The sequence below is a fragment of the Tiliqua scincoides genome, chromosome 3 (genome assembly GCF_035046505.1).
Source record: "Tiliqua scincoides isolate rTilSci1 chromosome 3, rTilSci1.hap2, whole genome shotgun sequence".
In the NCBI taxonomy this organism is placed as follows: domain Eukaryota; kingdom Metazoa; phylum Chordata; class Lepidosauria; order Squamata; family Scincidae; genus Tiliqua; species Tiliqua scincoides.
In genome coordinates, this window is record NC_089823.1 from 234,646,874 (window position 1) to 234,669,182 (window position 22,309).

At 48.5% G+C, this 22,309-nt stretch overlaps 2 protein-coding genes and 1 long non-coding RNA gene across 5 annotated transcripts in view; 1 reads left to right on the forward strand and 2 right to left on the reverse strand.

Moving 5' to 3' along the window:
• Positions 1-8,434, reverse strand: LOC136643731 (heat shock protein beta-7-like). The gene is made up of 3 exons (XM_066619006.1): positions 8,131-8,434; positions 2,481-2,635; positions 1-418 (listed from the first exon to the last, which is right to left on the reverse strand). Exons 1-3 carry the CDS (start codon positions 8,417-8,419, stop codon positions 245-247), a joined length of 618 nt encoding a protein of 205 aa, XP_066475103.1. The 5' UTR covers positions 8,420-8,434; the 3' UTR covers positions 1-244.
• LOC136643732 (uncharacterized) lies at positions 8,040-20,463 on the forward strand. 3 transcript variants are annotated; one of them, XR_010794051.1, is made up of 2 exons: positions 8,040-8,779; positions 16,384-20,463. It is a non-coding gene; the product is annotated as an uncharacterized lncRNA (long non-coding RNA). The 3 variants fall into 3 exon arrangements; XR_010794053.1 differs by lacking the exon at positions 8,040-8,779 and adding an exon at positions 11,617-11,743; XR_010794052.1 differs by lacking the exon at positions 8,040-8,779 and adding an exon at positions 11,834-13,298.
• FAM131A (family with sequence similarity 131 member A) overlaps positions 16,898-22,309 on the reverse strand; it is a 21,444-nt gene continuing 16,032 nt past the window's right edge. The window contains exons 3-4 of the mRNA XM_066619005.1: positions 21,005-21,135; positions 16,898-17,462 (exon numbers count right to left, since the gene is read on the reverse strand). Of these exons, the coding sequence (XP_066475102.1) occupies positions 16,971-17,462; positions 21,005-21,135 (623 nt within the window). The 3' untranslated portion in view covers positions 16,898-16,970. The remainder of the gene's footprint in view (positions 17,463-21,004; positions 21,136-22,309) is intronic.

Sequence of the window (22,309 nt, forward strand, 5' to 3'; positions counted from 1 at the left end):
TATTGTATGGGGTGTCTTTATTGCAGGAAAGAAAATGCAAGGGCATTTCTGCAAGAACCCTAGCAAGGGCTGTGCTCAGGTTGGCATTCCTACCTAGTTCTGAATGTATCCCTTATCTCCCCAAGTAGTAACTGGCAGCAAAGGGGAAGTTCATGAGAACAGATTCCAGTATGTATTGCTACCCAAGTTCTAATAGTTCTTCATAAGTGGTAGCTTTTCTGGACTGGGATAACCCTGTGGACTGTTAAAGCTTGACCTCTGTGCGATAGAGAGGCGGTGGGGCCAGAACTTGCCGTTTGACAGTGACGGTCAACATGCCAGAGTCATTCAGGGAGCAGCTGATGGACAGGGGATCCATGTCTCTTGGGAGCTGGCACTTGTGCGTGAAGGTGTTGGAGATGGTGCCGTCTTCTGCCACCTGCAGGACAAGCAGAGCACACACTCTTTCTTAGTATTGTTCGTAAATCCATGTTTACATTTCCCACACCCATAATCTGAGGGTTAAATCCACATGGGCTCAAAAGTGGGTCTGATTTTTTTTTAGCTGTCTTTGAACCAATACTGACCCCACAGATACAAAAAATGCAAAAGGCTGGAAAGTTGCCAAGTGGTGTGATGGGGGAGAGCTGTGCCCTCCTCAAAAAAGGAGCCGTCAGGGGCCAGTAGACCAATTCACATCAATCAGGGCTGCAAAGCGGTAAGTGTAAAGCCATTTGCCAGCATATTGAGTTTGCAGTGTAAATATCCCCCAAGAAACTGGTACTAGCTGCAGAAAGCAAAACTTAGGGGCATAACTTAGTCTTGCCCTCTGTGACTAATGGCAGCTTCAAGGGGGATTTGGATTGGGGATCTAGCACAGGGAAGAGCAGCAGATCCACACACAGCACCATGGTCTTGATCCAAATCATACATGCATGTGCACACAAGCGCTTGTTGAGAAAGAGAAAGAAAGGAGTTGGGAGTTTCCAGCATAGATAGTTTGGCCAAAGTTCTATGTCTGAAAATGCTAACCCTGGCCCTATTCTCCATAGCTTGCTGCTCCTGGGAGTGGTTTTTAGACTGTATTCTGCAGAACCTGGGTGTGAAAGGGAGCTTCAGGACTTCCCCACTAAGAAGATGAATAATAGCAGTTGAGTCTCCTGAATACCAAGATCCAGGTCTACCAAGCTTGTGTCTTGAGTACACTTCTGTACTGCAGTGAGTCATGGACTCTTCACGCACGACAGGAGAGGAAGCTGAACGCTTTCCACATGCGCTGCCTCCGACACATCCTGGGTATCACCTGGCAGGACAAAGTTCCAAACAACACAGTCCTGGAACGAGTTGGAATCCCTAGCATGCATGCACTGCTGAAACAGAGACGCCTGCGTTGGCTCGGTCATGTCGTGAGAATGGACGATGGCCGGATCCCAAAGGATCTCCTCTATGGAGAACTAGTGCAAGGAAAGCACCCTACAGGTAGACCACAGCTGGGATACAAGGACATCTGCAAGAGGGATCTGAAGGCCTTAAGAGTGGACCTCAACAGGTGGGAAACCCTGGCCTCTGAGCAGCCTGCTTGGAGGCAGGCTGTGCAGCATGGCCTTTCCCAGTTTGAAGAGACACTTGGCCAACAGACTGAGGCAAAGAGGCAAAGAAGGAAGGCCCACAGCCAGGAAGACAGACCAGGGACAGACTGCACTTGCTCCCAGTGTGGAAGGGATTGTCACTCCCGGATTGGCCTTTTCAGCCACACTAGACGCTGTTCCAGAACCACCATTCAGAGTGCGATACCAGAGTCTTCGGAGACTGCAGGTTGCCAACATCATCTCCTGAATGATACCTGAGCCATCACACCTGGTCTTCACCAAGAATGTGAAGCTACTGCAGAGGAAAGTGGAGCCCTGTGGGGAGTGGGGGAGCAACTGGGGGGAGTTGCTTTTGTGCTCTGCATCTCTAGGGCAACTGTTGGTAGTAATACCGTATTTTTCGCTCCATAAGACGCACTTTTTCCCCCCAAAAAAGTGGGGGGAAAAGTGTGTGCATCTTATGGAGCGAATACTGGGGGCAAGGTCCACACCGGGGGTAAGGTCCTCATTTGCGCAGGCGCCACAGGGGGAGGGCAGGCTTACTTTAAAAGAAAGTTTTCCTCCTCTAAAAACTAGGTGCGTCTTATGGTGGGGTGCATCTTATGGAAAATACGGTACATTGTCCCTCTTCTGCCGACACAGCAGAGCCAATGGAGGAAGAGGGACAGACAATTCATTACTACAGGCAATTGCCCTAAAAACAGAGCTGCAGAACCCAGAAGGGTTTTTCAACCACTGTGCTCCAAACTCCCATGTCATGCCTATAGACTTTTTGCAGCACACCACAGTGCATTAATTGAAAATCACTGTCTTAAAGAAATGAATTAAAACCGGTGGAAGCAGATACCAACCACCCCAGCAGCAGTTGGGGTAATTTGTTTCATTGCTGCTGAACAGCAGTGCTCTTCTCACCTTCTCAGCCTGGATGACAATGCAGTAGTTGTAGGTCGTCACCATAATGTCCTGAGGCTCAAACTGGCTGACGTCTGCCATGACCTGGTACTTGTCCCCACTGGCGATCACGTTGCTGCTGCCCAGAGTGGAAGGGTGCACAGAGGGAGGGGAACCTGCACAGGAGGGGGGGGGTCAAAGGCAGAGGAAAGGCAGCAGGGTAAATGCAGGAGTTTGGTGGATGTAGCTGACTATGGTGGCAGACTTTCTGAGATGGGGCTCGAGAACAAAGCTTAGTGGTAGTGTACATATGTTCAGTGGTGCAGCTAGTGGGGTTGCAAAGCACTAAGTTTTGCAGGGGACCACATTGAGGTGTGCAAGTGGCCCCTCCCCTTTGGAGCCAGGCATATCTTCCGTTTTGCTCCCCCCATCCAGAATGGCTCCAAAGGGGAGGATGCCACAGTGAGGCTCCCTGCAATACTTAGTGCTTTGCACTCCCCCCCCCACAGCTATACCATTGTATACATTCTTTGCATGCAGCAAATCCCCTGTTCAGTCTCCTGCATCTGCAGGTTGAGCAGGGAAAGACGTCTGTTTGAGAACTCTGAAAAGCTGTGGCTAATGTGTATAAAGACAGTTACTGAGCCAGGTGTGCCAAGGGTAGGACTTAATAGAAGGAAATGTCAGATGTTTTTGTGATGAATCTAGACGGAGGGTGACATGAGAGTAGCAGTGTGTTCTAGGGAACAAGTCGCAGAGGAAGGAGGGGGCATCGTTCCCTGCATGTGTTGACGGATCCAAACCTCCAAACCTGGAACTGGCCCTTTGCTAAGATGGCTTTAGAAAGGGCATTGGACAAAGTCCTGGAGAAGGAGAGGTAGCTCAATAGCAATGATTGAATCAGGACTGTAACTTATTGTTATAGCCTCCTGAAAGTGTTTGCTGCCTTTTTAAATCATACAATAGATTCTTCATTATATATTGCTGGGCACACAAATACATATTAAAGCCACAACTGGCAAGACTCATTTTAGAAGAGACATTCCCAAGAGGAATGCCTCTTTTAAAGTGATGACTGCTGCCTACATGTGTATCATCAGCCACCTTGAGAACATAAAAAGAGCCCCACTAGATCAGGCCAAAGGCCTATCTACTACAGCTTCCTATATCTCACAGTGGCCCACCAGGTGCCTCCAGGAGCACACAAGACATCAAGATACCTGCATAATGGTGCCACTCCCTTACACCTGGCATTCTGAGGTAGCCTAAAATCAGGAGATTGCACTTACCTATCACGGCTTGTAACCCATGATGGAGTTTTCCTCCAGAAATATGTCCAATCCCCTTTTAAAGGCATCGAGGTCAGGCACCATCACCACATCCTGTGGCAAGGAGTTCCACAGACTAATTACATGTTGGGTAAAGAAATATTTTCTTTTGTCCTGACTTTTGTCCTGTCCCACATTCAGTTTTAGTGGGTGTCGCTTCGTTCTGGTATTGCATGAGAGGGAAGAGAACGTTCCTCAATTCACTCTCTTTAAAGCCTGCATAATTTTGTGTATCTCGGTCATGGTGCTGAGCAATTCCAGCATCAAACCAAGGTTTCTTAGCACCAGGCACGAGGATGCTTGTATGTTTTGTCAGGCGTGCTACTGGAACACAGGGTCGGTTTGGGGAAGGCTCACCTCCTGTTGTCTTTGAGAGGGCCAACAGGTATGTGGATTGAGGCAACCCAGCTGGCATTGTACTGTATTCTGGAACTTTCAAAAAGCTTTTAACAAATTATCTCACCAAAGGCTTCTGTGTAAATTTAGAACTCATGGAATAAGAGGCCAGGTTTTTTTTAAGAGTTGGTAATTGGTTAAAGACCAAGAAGCCAAGGGTAGGAGTAAATAGGCAATTTTCACAGTGGATAGGAGTAAGAATTAGGCTCCCTCCAGACAACTTTAACTTGTTCATAAATGATCTGGGCTTGGGGGTAAACAGCGAGGATGCCAAACTGCTCAGGGTCTTTTAAAACCAAAACAGGTGGTGAAGAGCTGCAAAAGATGAATGGGCAGCCAAATTTCAAATGTGGTTCAGCATCAAAGCAAAGCCAACTGCAATCCTGACCCCTGTGCTGCTGCAGCCAAGACTGCAAAATGCACCCCCCCCCCCCAATGCGGCCTGAAGATGTAAAAATGTCACTTCCGGCTTTCAGAGAAAAACAGAAGTGGCATTTTTAAGCCTTCTGTGGGCCAGAGAGGACGTGTGCAGCCTTCTCAGCCTCCAGTAGGCCTTCTGAGGCTTCTGGAAGGCCTAAAAATCTCCAGTTCTCACCAAAAAGGCCTAAAAATGTCCTTCCAAGTCCCTGTAAACAGGCCTGAAGGAAGAGGGGAAAAACAGAGAGGATTATGGTGCTGCCCCCCACTAGGTGGTGCCCCAGGGCATTTGCCCCCCAATCCCCCCCAGGTATGCCAGTGAGTGAAGCACGCTGAATCAAAAGAATCCCATTGTTGTAGGTGCACTGATGGGCTCTTAGCCACTGATGACAAACCAATACAGAGTTCTTGGGGTTGTAGTGTTGAGCTCAGTAAAAACATTGATCTGGAGGACTGCAAAAGTGAAGGAAGCAAAACGCATGGCAGGGGGACATTAGGAAAGAGATTGTGAATAAGACTGCTAATATCACATGGTCCTATATAAATCTATGATTTAGCCACATGTGGAATACTGTGTGCAGTTCTGGTCACCATGAATTAAAAAAAAAAAAACATATTGTAGAGCAGGGACAACTTCCTAATGAGTGAAGGAGTTTGGGCATTTTTAGCTTGGAAAAAAGGGAGCCTAAAGGGAGACATGATTGAGACCTATAAAGCTATGTGTGGTGTGGACAGAGCAGAGAGATAAATTTTCTTTCTTCTCTTGCAATACTAGAATCAGGGCTCAGACAATGACATTGGCTACCAGAAGACTTCAGGCAGACAGAAGGAGGTACTTCATCACACAGTGCATAACACAGACCAACACACACTTTGGTGTCTTAAGAGCTCTTGCTGGGTATATTTGGGATGCTGATTCCAAAAATGGCCTCAGTTTTGACCTATCCCATCTAGTTTCAGAGATAAGGCATAGCTTTGACAGTGAATGGTTCAAGCAGCTTCCTGATGAAGAAGTATTTTTACTCCTATGCCAATTTGAATGAGTAATTAAATGATTAATCAAAAATCATGTGACTGATCAACTAAGATTTCTTTACCAAGTGACAGCACTGTTTAAAACAGAGCCTCCCTGGAGGAGGAGCCAACAGTGGACGAACAGACATTGCCCCAGGAGCTCCTGGGAGACAGTTTGTTTTCCCCCAAATACTGCAGGTCTGAAGAGGACCTGAAGATCTTTGTTAGGAGAGACAAGATCTTCATCTTGTCTCTTGTGCAGACAACTACTTGTCTACTTGTGCAGATATCTGGAAAACGGGGGGGGGGGTTTCTTCTCAGAGAAATCTAACCATTTGTGGCAGTATTGGGGGAGCTGCAGTGATCTGCAATCAAGCTGCTGGCTCGGTGCTGAGATGCCATATGGAGGGGGGGGGAAAGCGTGAAGTGTAAAGTTTAAGCTGGAAATTTAAGATAAGCAAGTGTTGATATTGTCCCCGACTCTGATTGACTGATTTGGCTAAAAGCCCTGGATATATTGGAAGCGTTAACGAGAGACTTTTTAAGGAGGTTGGAAGTGCTCTTTTTCTCTGTCATGGAATAAATTGGTGGTGGGTTATAATTACAACTATAACTTGGCTGTGAACTAAAATCCAGAATTATTCTTGGACATAATTGGATATAAATATAATTCTCATTAGATTTGAAAGAGCTTTGTTTTCTCTGCACCAGAGACGGTGAGACTGTTTTCTTTTGTTTTGTTTTTCTCTCCGTTAACCGCACTGGACTGTTATCTGCAAGAGGTATGTAAGGAATGTGGATGCCAGAGTAGTAATGACGTGGTGGAAGTGAGGAGAATAATATGTTGTGGACATCTAGTGGACTAGAGAGAAATTGCAAAATGGACTCTGTTCCGGAAATGTGGATACAAGAAATCTTGATTAATACAGAGAGATTGCTTGTTACGGAGTGACAACAGCTGAATTGGTCCTCGCAGATTCAAGCCAGTCTGGAGACTCTTTCCCAACAGATAGATGTCTGTAAGGAACAAGTGGAAGATGTGAAGAAACAAGCAGAAGATAGACAAGGGAGTGAAAAAGCGGACAAGGAGGAAAATCAACAGGATGATCAACAGGATGAAGAAGAGGCGCTGATGGAGATTAAGAAAGATAAGATGGACAGTGCACAAATCACAAAATTTGTTGGAACAAGAAGGAGAAAATATATCCCGGTTAACTGGAAGAATGAACACAACCTATATAAGAAAGTGTGGATTTATCAGATTCTGTTATAGAGATAAATTATTAAAGATATTACAGGAGAAAAAATGGAAAATAAGAAAGAAAAAGAACCCTGAGGGATAATCTGAAGGTTAAAGAAAATTGGAGGATTTATTCAGCTAATAACAATGGTCCAAATTTATTTGAAGAAGAAAAAAATACATATGAAATTGATAAATATGAATTAGAATGTATTAAAAAAAATAGCTGGAAATGTTAACATGTGGAAGAATTGTTTTATATGTGGTTATTACATCAAAGGAAAAAAGTGTAATTAGATTGGAGAATTAGATTGGAGTTGAAATAGCTGAGGTGATAATTTTGGTAATTAGATTATTTTGTTTTAATATTAATGAGCAATTGAAGTTAGTTTATGCTTGGTAGAAAGTGAATATTTAGAAAATATAGTATAGGGCATTAGGGAAAATTTATTGTATATTATATAAACAAATGGATAAATCAATAAGAGGTAGAAATAGATGAGTAAGTAGATTAGGAGATATAGTATGATTTAGTAATGGTATATGGTATTTAGCACTCCTAAATGTGTATGTTTGTGTGTGTTAATAAAAACAAAAAAACAAACAGAGCCTCCATGTTCAGATCTGTGGAACTGGAAACTATACAATAGAACACTGAGTTCAACCTTAACACAACCAGACTGCTAGCTGGCGTCCTGCCCTCCTCCCTTCACCATCGCAGCTGCTCTCTGGATTTCTGGCATGGCTGCTGTGCACAATGGGTCAAACCGTGTGAGTGGGGCACCCTGCTGGTTTGGGCCCAAGGCCCATAAAATCCTGCATGCTGAATGCCATAGTGAGCAACCAGAAGCAGACCCTTTCCTCCTGCTGCTCCCCTAAGCACTGCCTCTGTGCTGCCGGCTTCACATCACCATCACAACTTGTAGCTGGGTCATCACAGATTTGTCCTCTGTGAATTTGTCCAATCTCCCTTTAAAACTATCCAGGCTAGCAATCATCACCACATCTTGTGGCAGTGAATTCCATAGGTTTTCATAGGAGGGAGTAAATTTGTAACAAATGCTAATCCGGCAATTCAGGATATGCTGTCCTGACCAATTTTAGATGGCTGATGTGCTACTGCAATGCTGTTCAGCTGACAGAAAGATGATGATGCAATGTTTTAATTGGTCTTGGGCAGCACAAGCCCTTTGGCTGTCCAGTGTGATTCTGAATGCCCTTCTCAAAGGGGTCATGGTGGCAGTGGACCCAGCCTCCTGAAGCATGGTGGACTCACCTGAGTATCCATAGGCCTCCTGGGCTCGCCCTGCCCCAAATATCCCATGTGGGGGGTCAAGCAGGGGGTCAAAACAAGGCTCGCCAGGACTGTAGGTGCTGATGCGTTCGGAGCAGAAAGTTGACGATGAACTGACAGAAGACATGCCCCTGGTGTTGCGGCAAAGGCGGTGTCGGAGGTAGCTTTCTGCTGGGACAGAAGGTGGGTGTGTGCCTGGGTGGGTGTCTTTATGAAGAGTCAGTGGTGGGGGAAGGGCAGTGCCCTTGGCCAGCCAAGCTGAAATGACCATAATTAGCCCCGTCGCAAGTGGCCTCTGCCTCCCCACTCACTTTGGAATGTGAGATAAAGCTGCTGCATTCTCAGATAGCGGCTGGAGTGAGGGTGACGGAGACTCGGCAGGGGGAAGGAAAGCGGCCCAGCCCAGCCTGGTCTTGGCTTCTTGGTCACCTGAGGGTTGAAAGCCTTTGTGACAAAATTTCATATTATGAGCACTGGCCAAAAGGGAGCCTCAGGGGGACATGCATCTGGTCTTCCAGGGTTAGCATGAATGAAATAGAACATTGGTGCCACGCTCACCCCTTGGCATTTGGAGTGCTGAAAGCATGTCTTCCTCTGCACTGCTCAGTAATCCTCATACCCACGCGTTAAGGTAGGCTGGCATTCTTGTTCTCATTTTGCAGATTGTGAGGGAGGGGGAAGCGGTGGTGGCTTGCCTGTGGTCGCCACAGGAGTGGGTGGCTATGCCATGCCAGCTTTCATGATGCCAGGGCAGCAACAAAGAGTGTGCTGCCTGGTTGCCTAGCAATGGAGGTTCTGCTGGCTCAGTCACAAGAACAGAGCCCCGCTGGATCAGGCTAAAGGGTCCGCTCGTCCAGCTTCCTGTCTCTCAGAGTGGCCACCAGTTGCCTCTGGGAACACACAAGAGACCTACATCCTGGTGCCACTCCCTTGCAACTGGCATTCTGAGGTAATCTATTTCTAAAACCAGCACATACCCATCATGGCTCAAACCTGTGATGGACCTTTCTTCTAGAAAGCTCTCCAATCTCCATTTAAAGGCAGGCGGCATCACCACATCCTGTGGCAAGGAGTTCCATATATTAATTACACACTGGGCAAAGAAATATTTTATTTGTCTGTTCTAATTCTTCTTAAACTCAATTTTACTGAATGTCCTCTAGTTCTGGTGTTATGTGAGAGGGAAAATAACATCCTTCTATCCATCTCCTGCATAATTTTGTACATCTCAATCATGGCCCCTTTTTTTCTAAACCAAAGAACTGCAAAGGCTGTAGCCTTTCCTCATTAGGGAGGTGCCCCATCCCAGTAATCATTTGGGTTGCTCTCTTCTGCACCTTGACCAGTTCCACTATGTCCTTTTTGAGATATGGTGACCAGAACTGGATGCAATACTCCAGATGTGGCCTTACCATTGATTTGTACAACTGCACAATAATATTGGCTGTTTTATACTCAATCCCTTTTTTAATTATCCCAGGTATAGCATTGGCCTTCTTCACTGCCACTGCACATTGGATCAACACTTTTGCACTATTGGATCTGCACTTTTGCACCTCATCATCACCCTCTTTCCAGTGTTGAGCAGACACACATGGGCACACCCAACAGTTTAAGCCCCCATGTGCATATAGAATTCCTGCCTGTGCTATCTTCTCTGCTCGCATTAGTGGAGGTCCCATATCAGTGACAGTATCCTGATCCATGTGCCTGTCCATGCAAGTAAAAGGGAATGACCTTGTAAATGTGTGCATCGAGCAGTCAAAAAGGTAAAGAATAAGGTATACAAAATATGCTCCACTATATTGCACATGGTTCAAGCACACATTATAGTTGTGTAAACAGTTTCACATGATAGCAAATAGTTACCATTTCAAATGGGTCATTTTTTAAAGCTTCATTTCTCTGCTGTGTCAAAGGAGCTACAAATGGAGTTCCTTTTCAGAACCCCATTCATCCCATTTGTAACCCCTGAAGGGGGGGTAGTGAGTAGAGGTGTAACTAGGGTGGCACCAGAGGGGCACCTGCCCAGGGAGCTATGCTGGGGGGGGGCACAACATGCAGGGCATTCACTTCCAGGTTCTCCCCATAGGAGGAGGGGCTGGCAACTTCGTGTCCCCCTTCCTTCTCCTGTTGAGGCTCCTCTTTGGGAGGAACAGGGGTCGCGAAGCCATCTCCAGGGAGAACATCACAATGTCATCTGACATGATGACACCGCTGCCCCAGGCACCAGTAAGTCTTTGGTAGTTGATATTCTTCCAGTAGGAACTCTTTGGTGCAGTGGAGGGCTGTCACCCTTTGACCAGGAAAACATGCTGCGTGGGACATGGTGCCTGCCAGAAGTCAGTGGTGCTGAAACCCTCCAGCCTTGTCCCTGCAAGTGACGGTATCCAAAATGCATTTAAAAAGGAAGGAAAAACAAATGGATGGTGTTTCCAGCATGAACCATACCAATGAGTCCTGAAACAAATGTAGCCACAGGAAAGTCATAACAGGGCAAATGAAATATTTAATAGCAAAAGCAAGCACCCCTGCAAAAACAGGAGTCTCCATTGTGCACTCAAATCCACACGGGATGTACATACACCAAGTACACACACAGGGCCACACCTGGCAAGTCCTTTCAGCTGCAAGCATATTTTCTTTGACGCCTAGTTGAAATCCAGGAGACTTAATTCTGATTAAATGGAGTTGGAATTAGGCTCCGGTTCCCTTAGAAATCAAGGGGCTCAAACCGTACTTGTTCTTTGAATAGGGGTGATCATGGCAGCCAACTACACACACGCAGACCCCCTATGCACACACAGCCTCAGAGACATATACAGGCCTGGTTCACATGTACAGGTATGAACTGATTCTGGTGGAAAGCACCATATTTGAGGTGCCAGGGGATAGGAAAGTTATGTCTGTGGCAGTGGCATAGCTAGAAAGGGTGCATTGTAAGCAAACTTCAGTCTCGAAAGACTCTGGTATCGCGCTCTGAATGGTGGTTCTGGAACAGCGTCTAGTGTGGCTGAAAAGGCCAATCCGGGAGTGACAATCCCTTCCACACCGGGAGCAAGTGCAGTCTGTCCCTGCTCTGTCTCCCTGGCTATGGGCCTTCCTTCTTTGCCTCTTAGCCTCAGACTGTTGGCCAAGTGTCTCTTCAAACTGGGAAAGGCCATGCTGCACAGCCTGCCTCCAAGCGGGCCGCTCAGAGGCCAGGGTTTCCCACCTGTTGAGGTCCACTCTTAAGGCCTTCAGATCCCTCTTGCAGATGTCCTTGTATCGCAGCTGTGGTCTACCTGTAGGGCGCTTTCCCTGCACAAGTTCTCCATAGAGGAGATCCTTTGGGATCCGCCCATCATCCATTCTCACAACATGACCAAGCCAACGCAGGCGTCTCTGTTTCAGCAGTGCATACATGCTAGGGATTCCAACTCGTTCCAGGACTGTGTTGTTTGGAACTTTGTCCTTCCAGGTGATGCCGAGAATGCGTCGGAGGCAGCGCATGTGGAAAGCGTTCAGTTTCCTCTCCTGTTGTGAGCAAAGAGTCCACGACTCGCTGCAGTACAGAAGTGTACTCAGGACGCAAGCTCTGTAGACCTGGATCTTGGTATGTTCCGTCAGCTTCTTGTTGGACCAGACTCTCTTTGTGAGTCTGGAAAACGTGGTAGCTGCTTTACCGATGCGCTTGTTTAGCTCGGTATCGAGAGAAAGCGTGTCGGAGATCGTTGAGCCAAGGTACACAAAGTCATGGACAACCTCCAGTTCATGCGCAGAGATTGTAATGCAGGGAGGTGAGTCCACATCCTGAACCATGACCTGTGTTTTTTTCAGGCTGATCGCCAGTCCAAATTCTTAGCAGGCCTTGCTAAAACGATCCATGAGCTGCTGGAGATCTTTGGCAGAGTGGGTAGTGGCAAAGCACTAAGTTTTGCAGGCACCTGAACATGCTGAGTAAATGGCCCCTCCCCCTCCTCATTGGAGCCATTCTGGACTGGGGGGAGCCAAAGGGCAGCATTTGCCTGGGTTTTGCTCCCACCACCTGGAAAGGCTCCGAAGGGGCGAGGGAGGGTCCACCTGCATGGCACACTGTGGTGAGGCTCCCTGCAAAACCTGTATCCCCCTCTAGCTAAGGCACTGGTCTGTGATGTTATCTCTGCGACCTCGGTCACACATAACTCACTTCTTGACTTTGTAGTAATCACACGTTGGGCACGAATGTGTGAACCAGTGTCCATTTCTAACACTGGCTATTAGATATTCACACTATGCCAGGATATTCACACTTGGCCCCAGCTCTGCAATCTGGAAGCCTGGTCCCCTCATGCTGTGGCTTTCAGACCATGTTCTTTGCGATTCACGGAGAAGGAAAGCAGTGGCTATTAGTTCTGATGGCTGCTGGGAAGCCAAAGAAGGCAAGGACCAACCATGGCCAATTGCACTGCTTGCCGCAGCATCTGGCTGCCCACTGTGGGAGTGAGGACCCTGGACTAGATGAGACTTTGGTCTGATCCAGCAGACCTTATGTTCTGGAGGACACTGAGCCCACCTGAAGCTTATCAAAGATTCCTCAATGAGATCAGTCCCAATGAGCCTTTCTTCCTTTTCTCTCTTGCTTGGACTGTCTCTCATAACACCAGTGTCCTGCGTCTGTTATGATTTGCTTCAGATCCCTTCTTCCAACCTACCTTTTCCTGCAACACCATTGGCAGAGCCCCGCTCCCCAAAACCTGCTGTCGTCAAGCCTACAGTTGAACCACTGAAATAGCAGCCTGTTCTTCCCCTGGTTATCCTGGCTGCCAACTCTTCTCCTTTACCACCTTCTTGATGCTGTATTTAGACTGTAGATCTCTTGGGGCAGAGGCCTGTCCTCTCATCCTTTGTAAAATGCTGTGGACCTGGATGGCACAAGAAGATGAACTAATAGTAGTACGTACACTCCAAGGGTCAAAGGTGAGGCCTGGGCAGTCTGCCATCGCATGAGCTGATTGCATACCCCAGGCCTGGCTGCAGAAGCTTCTTGGCAGACATTCAAGACAATGTGGGAAGGGATCCCTGAAGCCACGGCTCACTCCAAGGCATAGGAGTAGAGCTGTTGTGCTTGGAGGGAGGTTGCACTGAAGAGGAGAACAATCGGCCAGAGCATCCATGGAGACAGCAAATAGGTAGGCAGAACCGGCCTTTTTAATGAGTTACAGATACAAACAAACAAAACAGACACTCATACCAGCTGGGGCATACACTGGGAGGTGGGGCAGAAATAGGGACACACAGAAACAATATTGTGCATTGGGAGGTGGGGGGAGTGCAAGGGCTTGAGAGCCGGGAGGGGGGCAAAGTCGGGGAGGGATGCACAGGCCTGGGACACAGCCCTGCACTGGGGTTGAGGGAGATATGGGGGGTGGCAAAATGGGGACGGGCTGCCCAGAGATGAGTTGGAGGGGGGCAGGAGCATGTGCTGCAGTTCCACTGAATTGGCACAGTTGTGGTGGATGATCCGGAGGGGGGGGGTAGTGAATTGATAATGTCCTGAGTGCCCGCATTGTGAGGGGCATCCATGACTTGAACCTGGTTTCCATTGTTTCGTAATGACTCTCCATCCTTCGGGGTAATCACAATGGCCCTCTTTTTTCACGGTCAAGGAACCATTGCAGTACCTGATGACCCCCCTTCAGTGCAAATCTGTCCACTCCAAGAGGGTGCAGTTCTTACGAGGTGTTCCCTATCCTGTTGCACAAGCATCCCCAAGGAGCAAACCTTTGTGCATTTACCTGGGAGTAAGCCTCATCAAATACAATTGAATTTACTTTCTGAGGAAGCACACATAGGATTGTGCAAGAGCAGCTCATTCATCTTGCTTGCTTCAATGCATGCGGCTCTCTCAGAAGTGCCAACAAGTGTAGAGAAGCCAAAGGACCAGCCCACCCTTGGTGCCCAACTTTGCCTGATCAGACCAAGAGCGGCCCTGAAGGGGTGGAATTCAGAAAGGACTCGCTGTGCCTGTCAGTTGTTGTCCAGCACTGTAATTTCAAATAAATCATGGTCCTTTTCCTTCCAACACTTGTGTCACATGTCTTTTGTGGGGGAAAACTTGAGTAAAATGATTTAAAATTAGTTGTCACAGGTTCCCCCCCGCCTCAAATACTGGGAAGTGTGATTTTCTGGATGTGCTCAATTTCATCTTTATTCAAGCAAACTGGTTCCCCCACCCTCAGATTTCATGTTGCCAAATTTCATTACTGACCATATGCCTGTGTTTTTAATATCAGCCTGGCCCACACGGGTTAAGAACATAAGAACAGCCCCACTGGATCAGGCCATAGGCCCATCTAGTCCAGCTTCCTGTATCTCAGAGCAGCCCACCAAATGCCCCAGGGAGCACACCAGATAACAAGAGACCTCATCCTGGTGCCCTTCCTTGCATTGTCTTTTCCTGGCAGAGATGAAGTAGTGAGGGAGTCATTTAAATTTCTATGCATCTTGTGGTTGCTAAAAACACAGGAGCATGACCAGGAATAAAAGCTGGCAACCCTACCAAGAGTTACAGTTCCTAGATTAATGGAAGCATGCCTGTTAATGTGATTTAAGCTTGATGTGAGTGCATGATGTAGGGATGTGTCAACACAGTCTCTATGGGGAAATTGAAGCCAATGAAATGTGCAGGTTTGCATTTGTGTGCCCCTTTCTCTGGCCAACCTTGACATTGCAGAATTAAAATCAGGTGAAGCCACCCCCTAGGATCAAGCCAGGTCACACTCCACCCACAGGAGCCTGTTCTGTGCTTAGTCTGACTTTAAGAACTGTTGAGGGAGGGTCAGTCTGAATTGGGACTGCAGCACATGGAAAGGGGTTTCCTGTGCACCATTTCCTCACCAAAATCAGTCATGTCCAGTGGCGTAGTTTGAGGGGGTGCAAAGCACTAAGTTTTGCAGGGAGCCTCACCGCAGTGTGCAAGGGGCCCCTCCTTCCCGTTTTGGAGCCATTCCAGGTGGGGGAGCAAAACGGAGGCAGCTCCAAAGGGGATGCTGCGGTGAGGCTCCTTGCAAAACTTAGTGCATTGCACTCCCTCTAGCTATGCCGCTGGTTGTGCTCTCCCCTCCGAAGTTGCTATTTGCTCACAAAGATGCCACTGCAGCAAATTACAGCTGTGGATGCAAATAGTGGTGGTGGGGAATATTCAGGCAGAAGACAGCATGGCAGGAAAAATCAAGCCTTTCCCCCACATGCCATCAGAATCAGGACCCTCTGCCTGCTATTTCTCAGCAAAGCCCAAACCGGGGAGAGGCAACAACATCATTATGGTGTCATCTAGTCCAGGGGTGGCAAATGTTCAAGTTTAGGGATCCTGGACCTTTAACAATTGTATAGAAGAGAGAATTTCAGTAGGTGCAGCTTGTCATCTCACAGAATGACAAGTTGCACCTGCGGAAATTCCCTCCTGTACACTATTGTTAAAGATCCAGGGTCCCTAAAGTTGAAAGTTTGCCTACCCCTGATCTAGCCTGTCCTTTAGCTGCACTTGCATGAGGAGGGGCCAACAGTGTCCAGTGCCATCGACAATCTACAAGGCTCTGGGAGGATGGCAGTAGCAGGAGTCCTGCTAAAGCTGCAGTGTAGCTGTGCCCAGCCTGTCTGCACTCATTCCCTCCCACCCCACTATGGCATCTGGATTTCTCTGGGCCTAGTTAAGTGCCCTCCAGGAGTGAGACTGTCCCCCTTACTTGGCATTGGTTGAGTCTTAAGAGGGGAGAGGAGGAGCCCTTTCTAGGAAGGTTTCCAACAGGTTCTGCGCATTCAGAAACTGCTAGGGCAGGTGGTAAAATGAGGATCACAGTATTTCCCGCCCAGACTGGCCAAGGCAGGAGTATGGAGTGGCAGGGGAAAAGCCCCTTAGAAAACCCATCCACAGTGGAGGCAGCAACATGGAGATATACATACAAAAATATAGAAAAGATCTGGGGTAGGATGGAGAGGAGTGGCCACTCCCATCAACCCATGCCCTGCTCCCTCCCAAGGGAGACAGTTAGGGGGGGGGGAGGAGACCCAGCTGTGGTGATTGGTGCTTTCACTTACAGTACATTCATGCACCCTACGCCTTCTGTCCCCCTTTCTTCCAATGGGACCACAGTATAAAATTCAACACAGTAAAAGCCAAGAAGTGTCCATTTGGGCCAGTGTGTATATGCATGTGTGTGTTTGTAAAAAGGCATAGCAAGTCGAGCACTGATTGCATTCCACATTCCGTTTCAGCCCTTCACCTTGAGCCAGAGGAGCCTGGAAGGGGAAGGGGGATATACGTGGACAGACAGATACAGAGACAGTTACGTTGTCTTTGAGGAACATCACAGTTCTGCTTGAAGAGCATCAGCAGGCCACCCGGACAGCAGAAAGGTGCCTCTTCTCCCTGGGGTGCAGAGACTGGGGTTCACTGCATGCTTTGAACAGGCCTGGACAATGACGAGTCCGGTTGGCGCTGCCCCATTTTCAGTATTTCCCTTTGTTGACCCCCCCAAGACATTCTCATGCAAAGAAAACAAAACAGGCCACAAGAGTGAGAGGATGCAGCAGGCAAAATCCGTGAAGCCACAGAAGAGGCCCTCAGGCGTACATGGTTGGAATCAGATGGCACAGTGGAGGGGAGGAGGGCACAAGAGGGCGCAGGGAGGACTGGTTCGCTTCTACCCCGCCTTCCGCTTCCCAGTATGGGGCCCTGCCAACTCCCAGAGGGGGACAAACCATCCCTCCAGGAGAACCCATGGGCCATGGGGCGGGATCAAGACAGGAGCCACGGAGCAGGACAAAATGGCAGGTGAAGCATGCCGTGGATGGAACAAGACTCATTGTTCTCCAGTGTCCTCCTCTTCCTCCACCTCCTCATTGTCATCCAGTGACACAACCCCTGAAGAGGCCACATCGGACACTTTCCTCCGCACCTGGCAGCCCACGTGGAAGTCCTTGCAGGGAATCCCCTCATCTTCCATGGGTGAGAGGCAGGACTCGGTGAACGACATGGAATACATAGAGTCCTGGCACTCGAGCTGTGCCAGGCTCCGGAAGGCACATTCTTCTGCTGTCTGTGTGGGCAACTTGGAGAGGAGCACCTCCTCCCCGCCGGACATAGCGCCCAGCAGCTTGGCGGCCAGTTCTGAAGGTGAGCCCAGTTCCTTGAGAAGAAGGCTGTCCTCCAGGCTGCAAAGACTGGAGCACAAAGTCTCCGGGGAGATGGTGGTCTGGGAGGAGTCGCTCTCCGGGTCACAGGAGCCTTGCCGGGCACTCAACTGACACAGGCGGCTGTGCAGGAAACTCCTCAGCACAGTGCTGGGGGGCAGCTGGTTCACAGCATCTGCAAACACAGGGAGGGAACAGGCATGAGGAGCGCAGTGTCATTAGCAGAACGTCACAACGGCCAGGACAGGGAACGCCAGAATTCAAGTTATGCTTGAATTCAAGTTATGCTGGTGGGCAGTCCAGACCCTGGGCCCTTGGGAAGATTAGGCTACGACTGCAGCGCTGCCAAGAACCAACACACGGAGCCAGGATAGGGTTCTGGTGTGGGACTGATTGGCAACCTTCAGTCTCAAAAGACTATGGTATAAGCCTACAGCACCTGGTATTCCCAGGCGGTCTCCCATCCAAGTACTAACCAGGCCTGACCCTGCTTAGCTTCTGAGATCAGATGAGATTGGGCATCTGCAAGGTAACAGTTGCTGCTCTTGGTGTGGGACTGAGACCTGGAAGATCCTGGTTCCAATCCCAGCTCAGCCATGAAGCTTCCTGGGTGACCTTGAGCCAGGCACTATCTCTCAGCCTCACAGGGTTGTTGCAGGGACAAAAGGAAGTTGAAAACCACGTATACCACCCTGAGCGCCTTTAAGGAAGGGTGGTATAAAAATGTGAAACACAAATAAATAAATAATACACACCACTGTTCATATTGGCATGAGCGCATGCATTTGTCTGTGTACCTACTCACCAAGTGCTTGTGTTTGTGCCTGTCTTAGTGTTTGGGCCTACTTCCCAAGGCTTTCACTTCCTGCCTTGGCTGCAGAGGACACTGCTCCACAAAGGCTAAGGCTGAAACAGATGGTTTTGTTTTTTGTTGTCACTGCACTTACAAACAGCCATTCTGGAGGTTGTGGAATGTTTGACAATATCTGTGTGTAATCAAATCCCAGGCAATATCTGACCGGTATTCAAATGCTCCGGGTCCCAACCCTTACTTGCTGGCCATGCAGCTGGCCTGCCAAATGTGGCCTGAGATTCCACACCAAAGCCTGAACAAGTGAGCTTGGGCTATAGATATTCCAGGGACGTGCAGTGGCGAGGAGGCAGGTGAGCAGAGCCTCCCCGCCAGAGTCCTTTGAAAAGTGCCGGCACCGTGGGAGTGCTTGCGCGCCTTCCTCTGCAGCGGGGCTTTTTGAAGGAATCTGGCAGGGAGACACTGCCTCACCTGCCTCCCCACCCACTGCACATCCCTGACAGATTTCTGACGTTGGCGGCTTTGGAGTTCATCCCACCCAAAATTACACACTGCCTTGTAAAGTGAGTGCAGCATCCTGCGATCCTCCCAGTGGTGGGCCTGTGGCACTCTGCCATGGCTACGGGCCCCTTACCCCCCGTGACGTATGCTCCCTGCAACCAGCAAGAGGGAGCACCCTCCTACGTGCAGCCTCCTCCTCTTCGTTGCCCACTCATTCTAATTATACCAAAGCGTAATTAGAACTTTCCTCAGATGCTGCTCTGGCAGATTACGGCTGACTTCCTTTGATATGCAAATAGGCCCAGATTTGTTGGCAGTTAATTGTAGGGAAAAAGCGAGCTTTTGTTTGCACAGAAGGACGCAGATTACATGCTTCGCCAACACACGTGCGCCAGCTGTTGGGCTCTTTGTGGGTGCAAAGGCTTCTGGAGGCCAAGAGAAGGACAAGCGAGGGGGTTTGGGAGGGTAAGAGAGGCTGTGGTGGGTGCTCAATTAGGGAACCTTTGGGCCAGCAGCAGAGCCTGCGCATTGCCATCGCTGCCCCAATGGCTCCAACAGCAAGCGGGAGGTACTTACTGCGTGACCCCCCTCTGGCCACACTACACTCTGGTTTCAGGCCCATTTGGGTCTTCCCTTGTTTGCTTTAGGATCCATCTGGAGAGTTTTGATTCATTCCCCCTTCCCTACTCCTCTTTTTCTAGTTTGTTTTTTTTTAATTGCCTTGCTTTAACCTTTACTAATCACTGTGGCCTACAACAGAATGTTTTGTTTGTTTGTTTAATGAAAAAGAAATGGGCTCCACTCGTGCACTTTGTTTCCCCAGAGTATGGAGCACAGAATATTCATGCATTTGAGCAGTTCTGCCGAAAATGGAGACAGGCCCAATGATGAAAGGAAGCGAGCCCACTTGGGGAGAGAGTGCCACTCTAAGGCTGGAAAACGGTTTGTGGTTGTGCAAGGGAATACTCTCTTTCAAAGTCTTCAGAGACAGGGATCTAAAGCAGTGGTTCGCAAACTTGTAGCACCCAGACCCACTTTTTAGAATAAGAATCTGTCAAGACTCACCGAAAGTGATGTCATGACTGGAAGTGACATCATCCAGCAGGAAGAGTTTTAACAATCCTAGGTTAATCCTACCCACACATGTACCCAGGAATAAGCCCCATTGACTCTCATTGTTAAAAGCATATACAGAGTAGCCTGTTAAAAGTAGAGATCTGTAACATTTCCCCAAATGCAGTCACATCCTAGGGTAGCACCAAGTCTGATCTATTAAAAATAAAATGTTGAAATGAATGGGGACCCACCTGCAGCTCGTTCACTACCCACCTACAGTTTGAGAAACACTGATCTAAAGTACAAACTGCTCCTGAATCAGGCTGAGCCAAAATGCACCCCCACTGCAATTTTGGCTGCAACCCTAACCACACTTTCCTGAGAGTAAGCCCCATTGAACAAAATAGGACTTACTTCTGAGTAGATCTGGTGAGGATTGTGCCCTTTGTCACCATGTTCACAGGAGCGTAAGATCACCATCAGAAGTTCTTCTCTTGCGATTTGGAGGTGGGGAGTCAACTAAGTAAAGGGCCTTCTGGCACCCTGGCTCTGGAAGGTTATACCCAGGGCTACCCACAATGCATTACAGGCACCATGCTAAGGCCTTTCCATCTGGGGTAGCTTTTAGCTGCTATCTGATATTGATGCTGCAGCTTTGGAGTTTTATCTGAGCATTTCATCTATTGCTTTTATTGTTTGATTGTCCCTTTTTATCGTTTGCATATTTATACTGATTGTTTTTCAAGTGCCATTTTTCACATCTATTAATAAAGATGAGCTGCAATGACTAGAAATGGAGCCTCTTGAGTTGAGAGGCAGCTAAACCTCCGGTTGCCAGTCCTTGGAGCTGAGCAACAAGGGTGGCTCTCCCCATCTTGCCTGCCTGCTTGCAACCTTCTTGCGGCATTTGCATCAGCATTCCAGGAGCAGTTTCCCTCCTGGGGAACAGCAGCATAGCAAAAAGGGGTGCAAAGCACTAAGTTTTTCACAGAGCCTCACCGTGGCATGCAAGCAGCCCCTCCCCCTCCTCTTTGAGGCCATTTGTTTTGTTCCCCCCACCCGGAATGGTTCCAATGGGGAGGGGGAGAGGCTGCTTGCATGTCACGGCGAGGCTCCGTGAAAATGGTAGTGCTTTCCACCCCCTCTAGCTACACCACTGCTTAGGAAAACCACACACCAACGTGTAGTCTCTGCTCACCTTTCAATTCAAGGGGATACTCGGTCTGTCCTTAGAATATGAAGTTGGGGACTGGTCTGCGAAAGCAAAACATCTTGACACACACACACACACACACACACACACACACACGCAAAGCCATCCATTTGCTTACCTGCTGGTTGGGTGGCGTCGCTGGGGGTGGGGGTGGCAAAGTCCTCATCGTAGGATTCGTCATTGGAATCATCGCCGTCCACAGAAGACCAGGCTCTCAGCTTGGCTTCCGCAATGGCAAACTGCTCGGCTACACCTAGGAAAGAGGGCGGACAGTCAGAGGAAGTCTGGCAGAGCCTGGCACAAGTCACCTGTCCTGTGGCAGCATCCTGGAAAAGTGCTCAGATGTCCCGTGAGGCAGGGAGATCCAGGCCCTCCTACCTGTTTTGGCAGCCCCCCCCCCTTTCAGAAATCTGTGCCAGGACATGATCTGGCTAAATTTGGTGGGGGTTCTGGGTATTTCATTAAGAGCTCCCCACCTCACCCCCCCTAGCATAATTTGAGGCATTGGCGTGGATGCTGAAGTGCAGGAAAACAGGCAGCAATTCAAGCAGTCTGGTGCTTCCTGCACCTGCTGCATTTCAAGATATCGTTCAAAGAAGCATGAGGGGAAATCTACTCTCAAATTTTAATTACATTCAGTTGCAGTGACTGAGTTCTGGTAGAAACTCCTGCGCCCAAAAGAGATATACAAAAGAAGAACTTCCTACAGGCATTACTTTTTCTCCCACAGAACTGCAAACGTGGGGAGGAAATAGCATTTGTTGTAGCCTCTACCATGTGAAAAGAGGTTTGTAGCCTTCTCCTTCCTTTACTCTAGGCTTGCTCGACTCGGGGCCTGCCAGGCTGAACACAGCATTTCGGCCTCAGATGGTGCCCCTACTGTGATCTCAAGGAGCACCCTATTTTTGCTGCAGGAGAGGGTGGGATCCAGCAGACAGAAAGCGTGTTTTCCTCCACTTTGTGGATCAGAGGGAAGGTTTGCCAACTTCTGAACAGGCGCATCAAACCTCTGTCAAAGGCACAGGAGGTCAGGCCATTTTTCTGGTATGTTGGCAACTCTAGTCACAAATTGTACAGGCCTAATCTAGACTGACCTGGGTTCAAATGAGAAAATCACACCCTCTCATCTACAGTTTCTTCCTGTAAAAAGGGAAAGGATCCCTACTTAACCCATTTCTGCCCAGCCCACAGTTAGACACATTGGATCACTGTTGCGTTTATGTAACGCTGGGCAGAAATGGCTTAAGTACAAGACAATACGAATTCTCCTTACAGTCTTTTGTGTCTCATGAAGTTTCCTATTCAGAAGCAAGCAAAGTTTCTAGTCCATCTTCTGGAGACTCACATCCGCCCATCACTCAATGAAGGTTGCCAAGTGGCCACCCAGGACACATGCCTGTACCTTTAAATTTTCCAGTCTAATGCAA

What these genes read in the sequence shown, in the direction of transcription:
- LOC136643731 (XM_066619006.1), bottom strand. Translation starts at nt 8,419, where the DNA reads ATGGTCATTTCAGCTTGGCTGGCCAAGGGCACTGCCCTTCCCCCACCA. An exon ending in GGAGGCCTATGGATACTCAG is followed by an intron (nt 2,636 to 8,130) that starts GTGAGTCCACCA and finishes CCTCCTGTGCAG; the next exon opens with GTTCCCCTCCCTCTGTGCAC. An exon ending in TTGTCATCCAGGCTGAGAAG is followed by an intron (nt 419 to 2,480) that starts GTGAGAAGAGCA and finishes CTTGTCCTGCAG; the next exon opens with GTGGCAGAAGACGGCACCAT.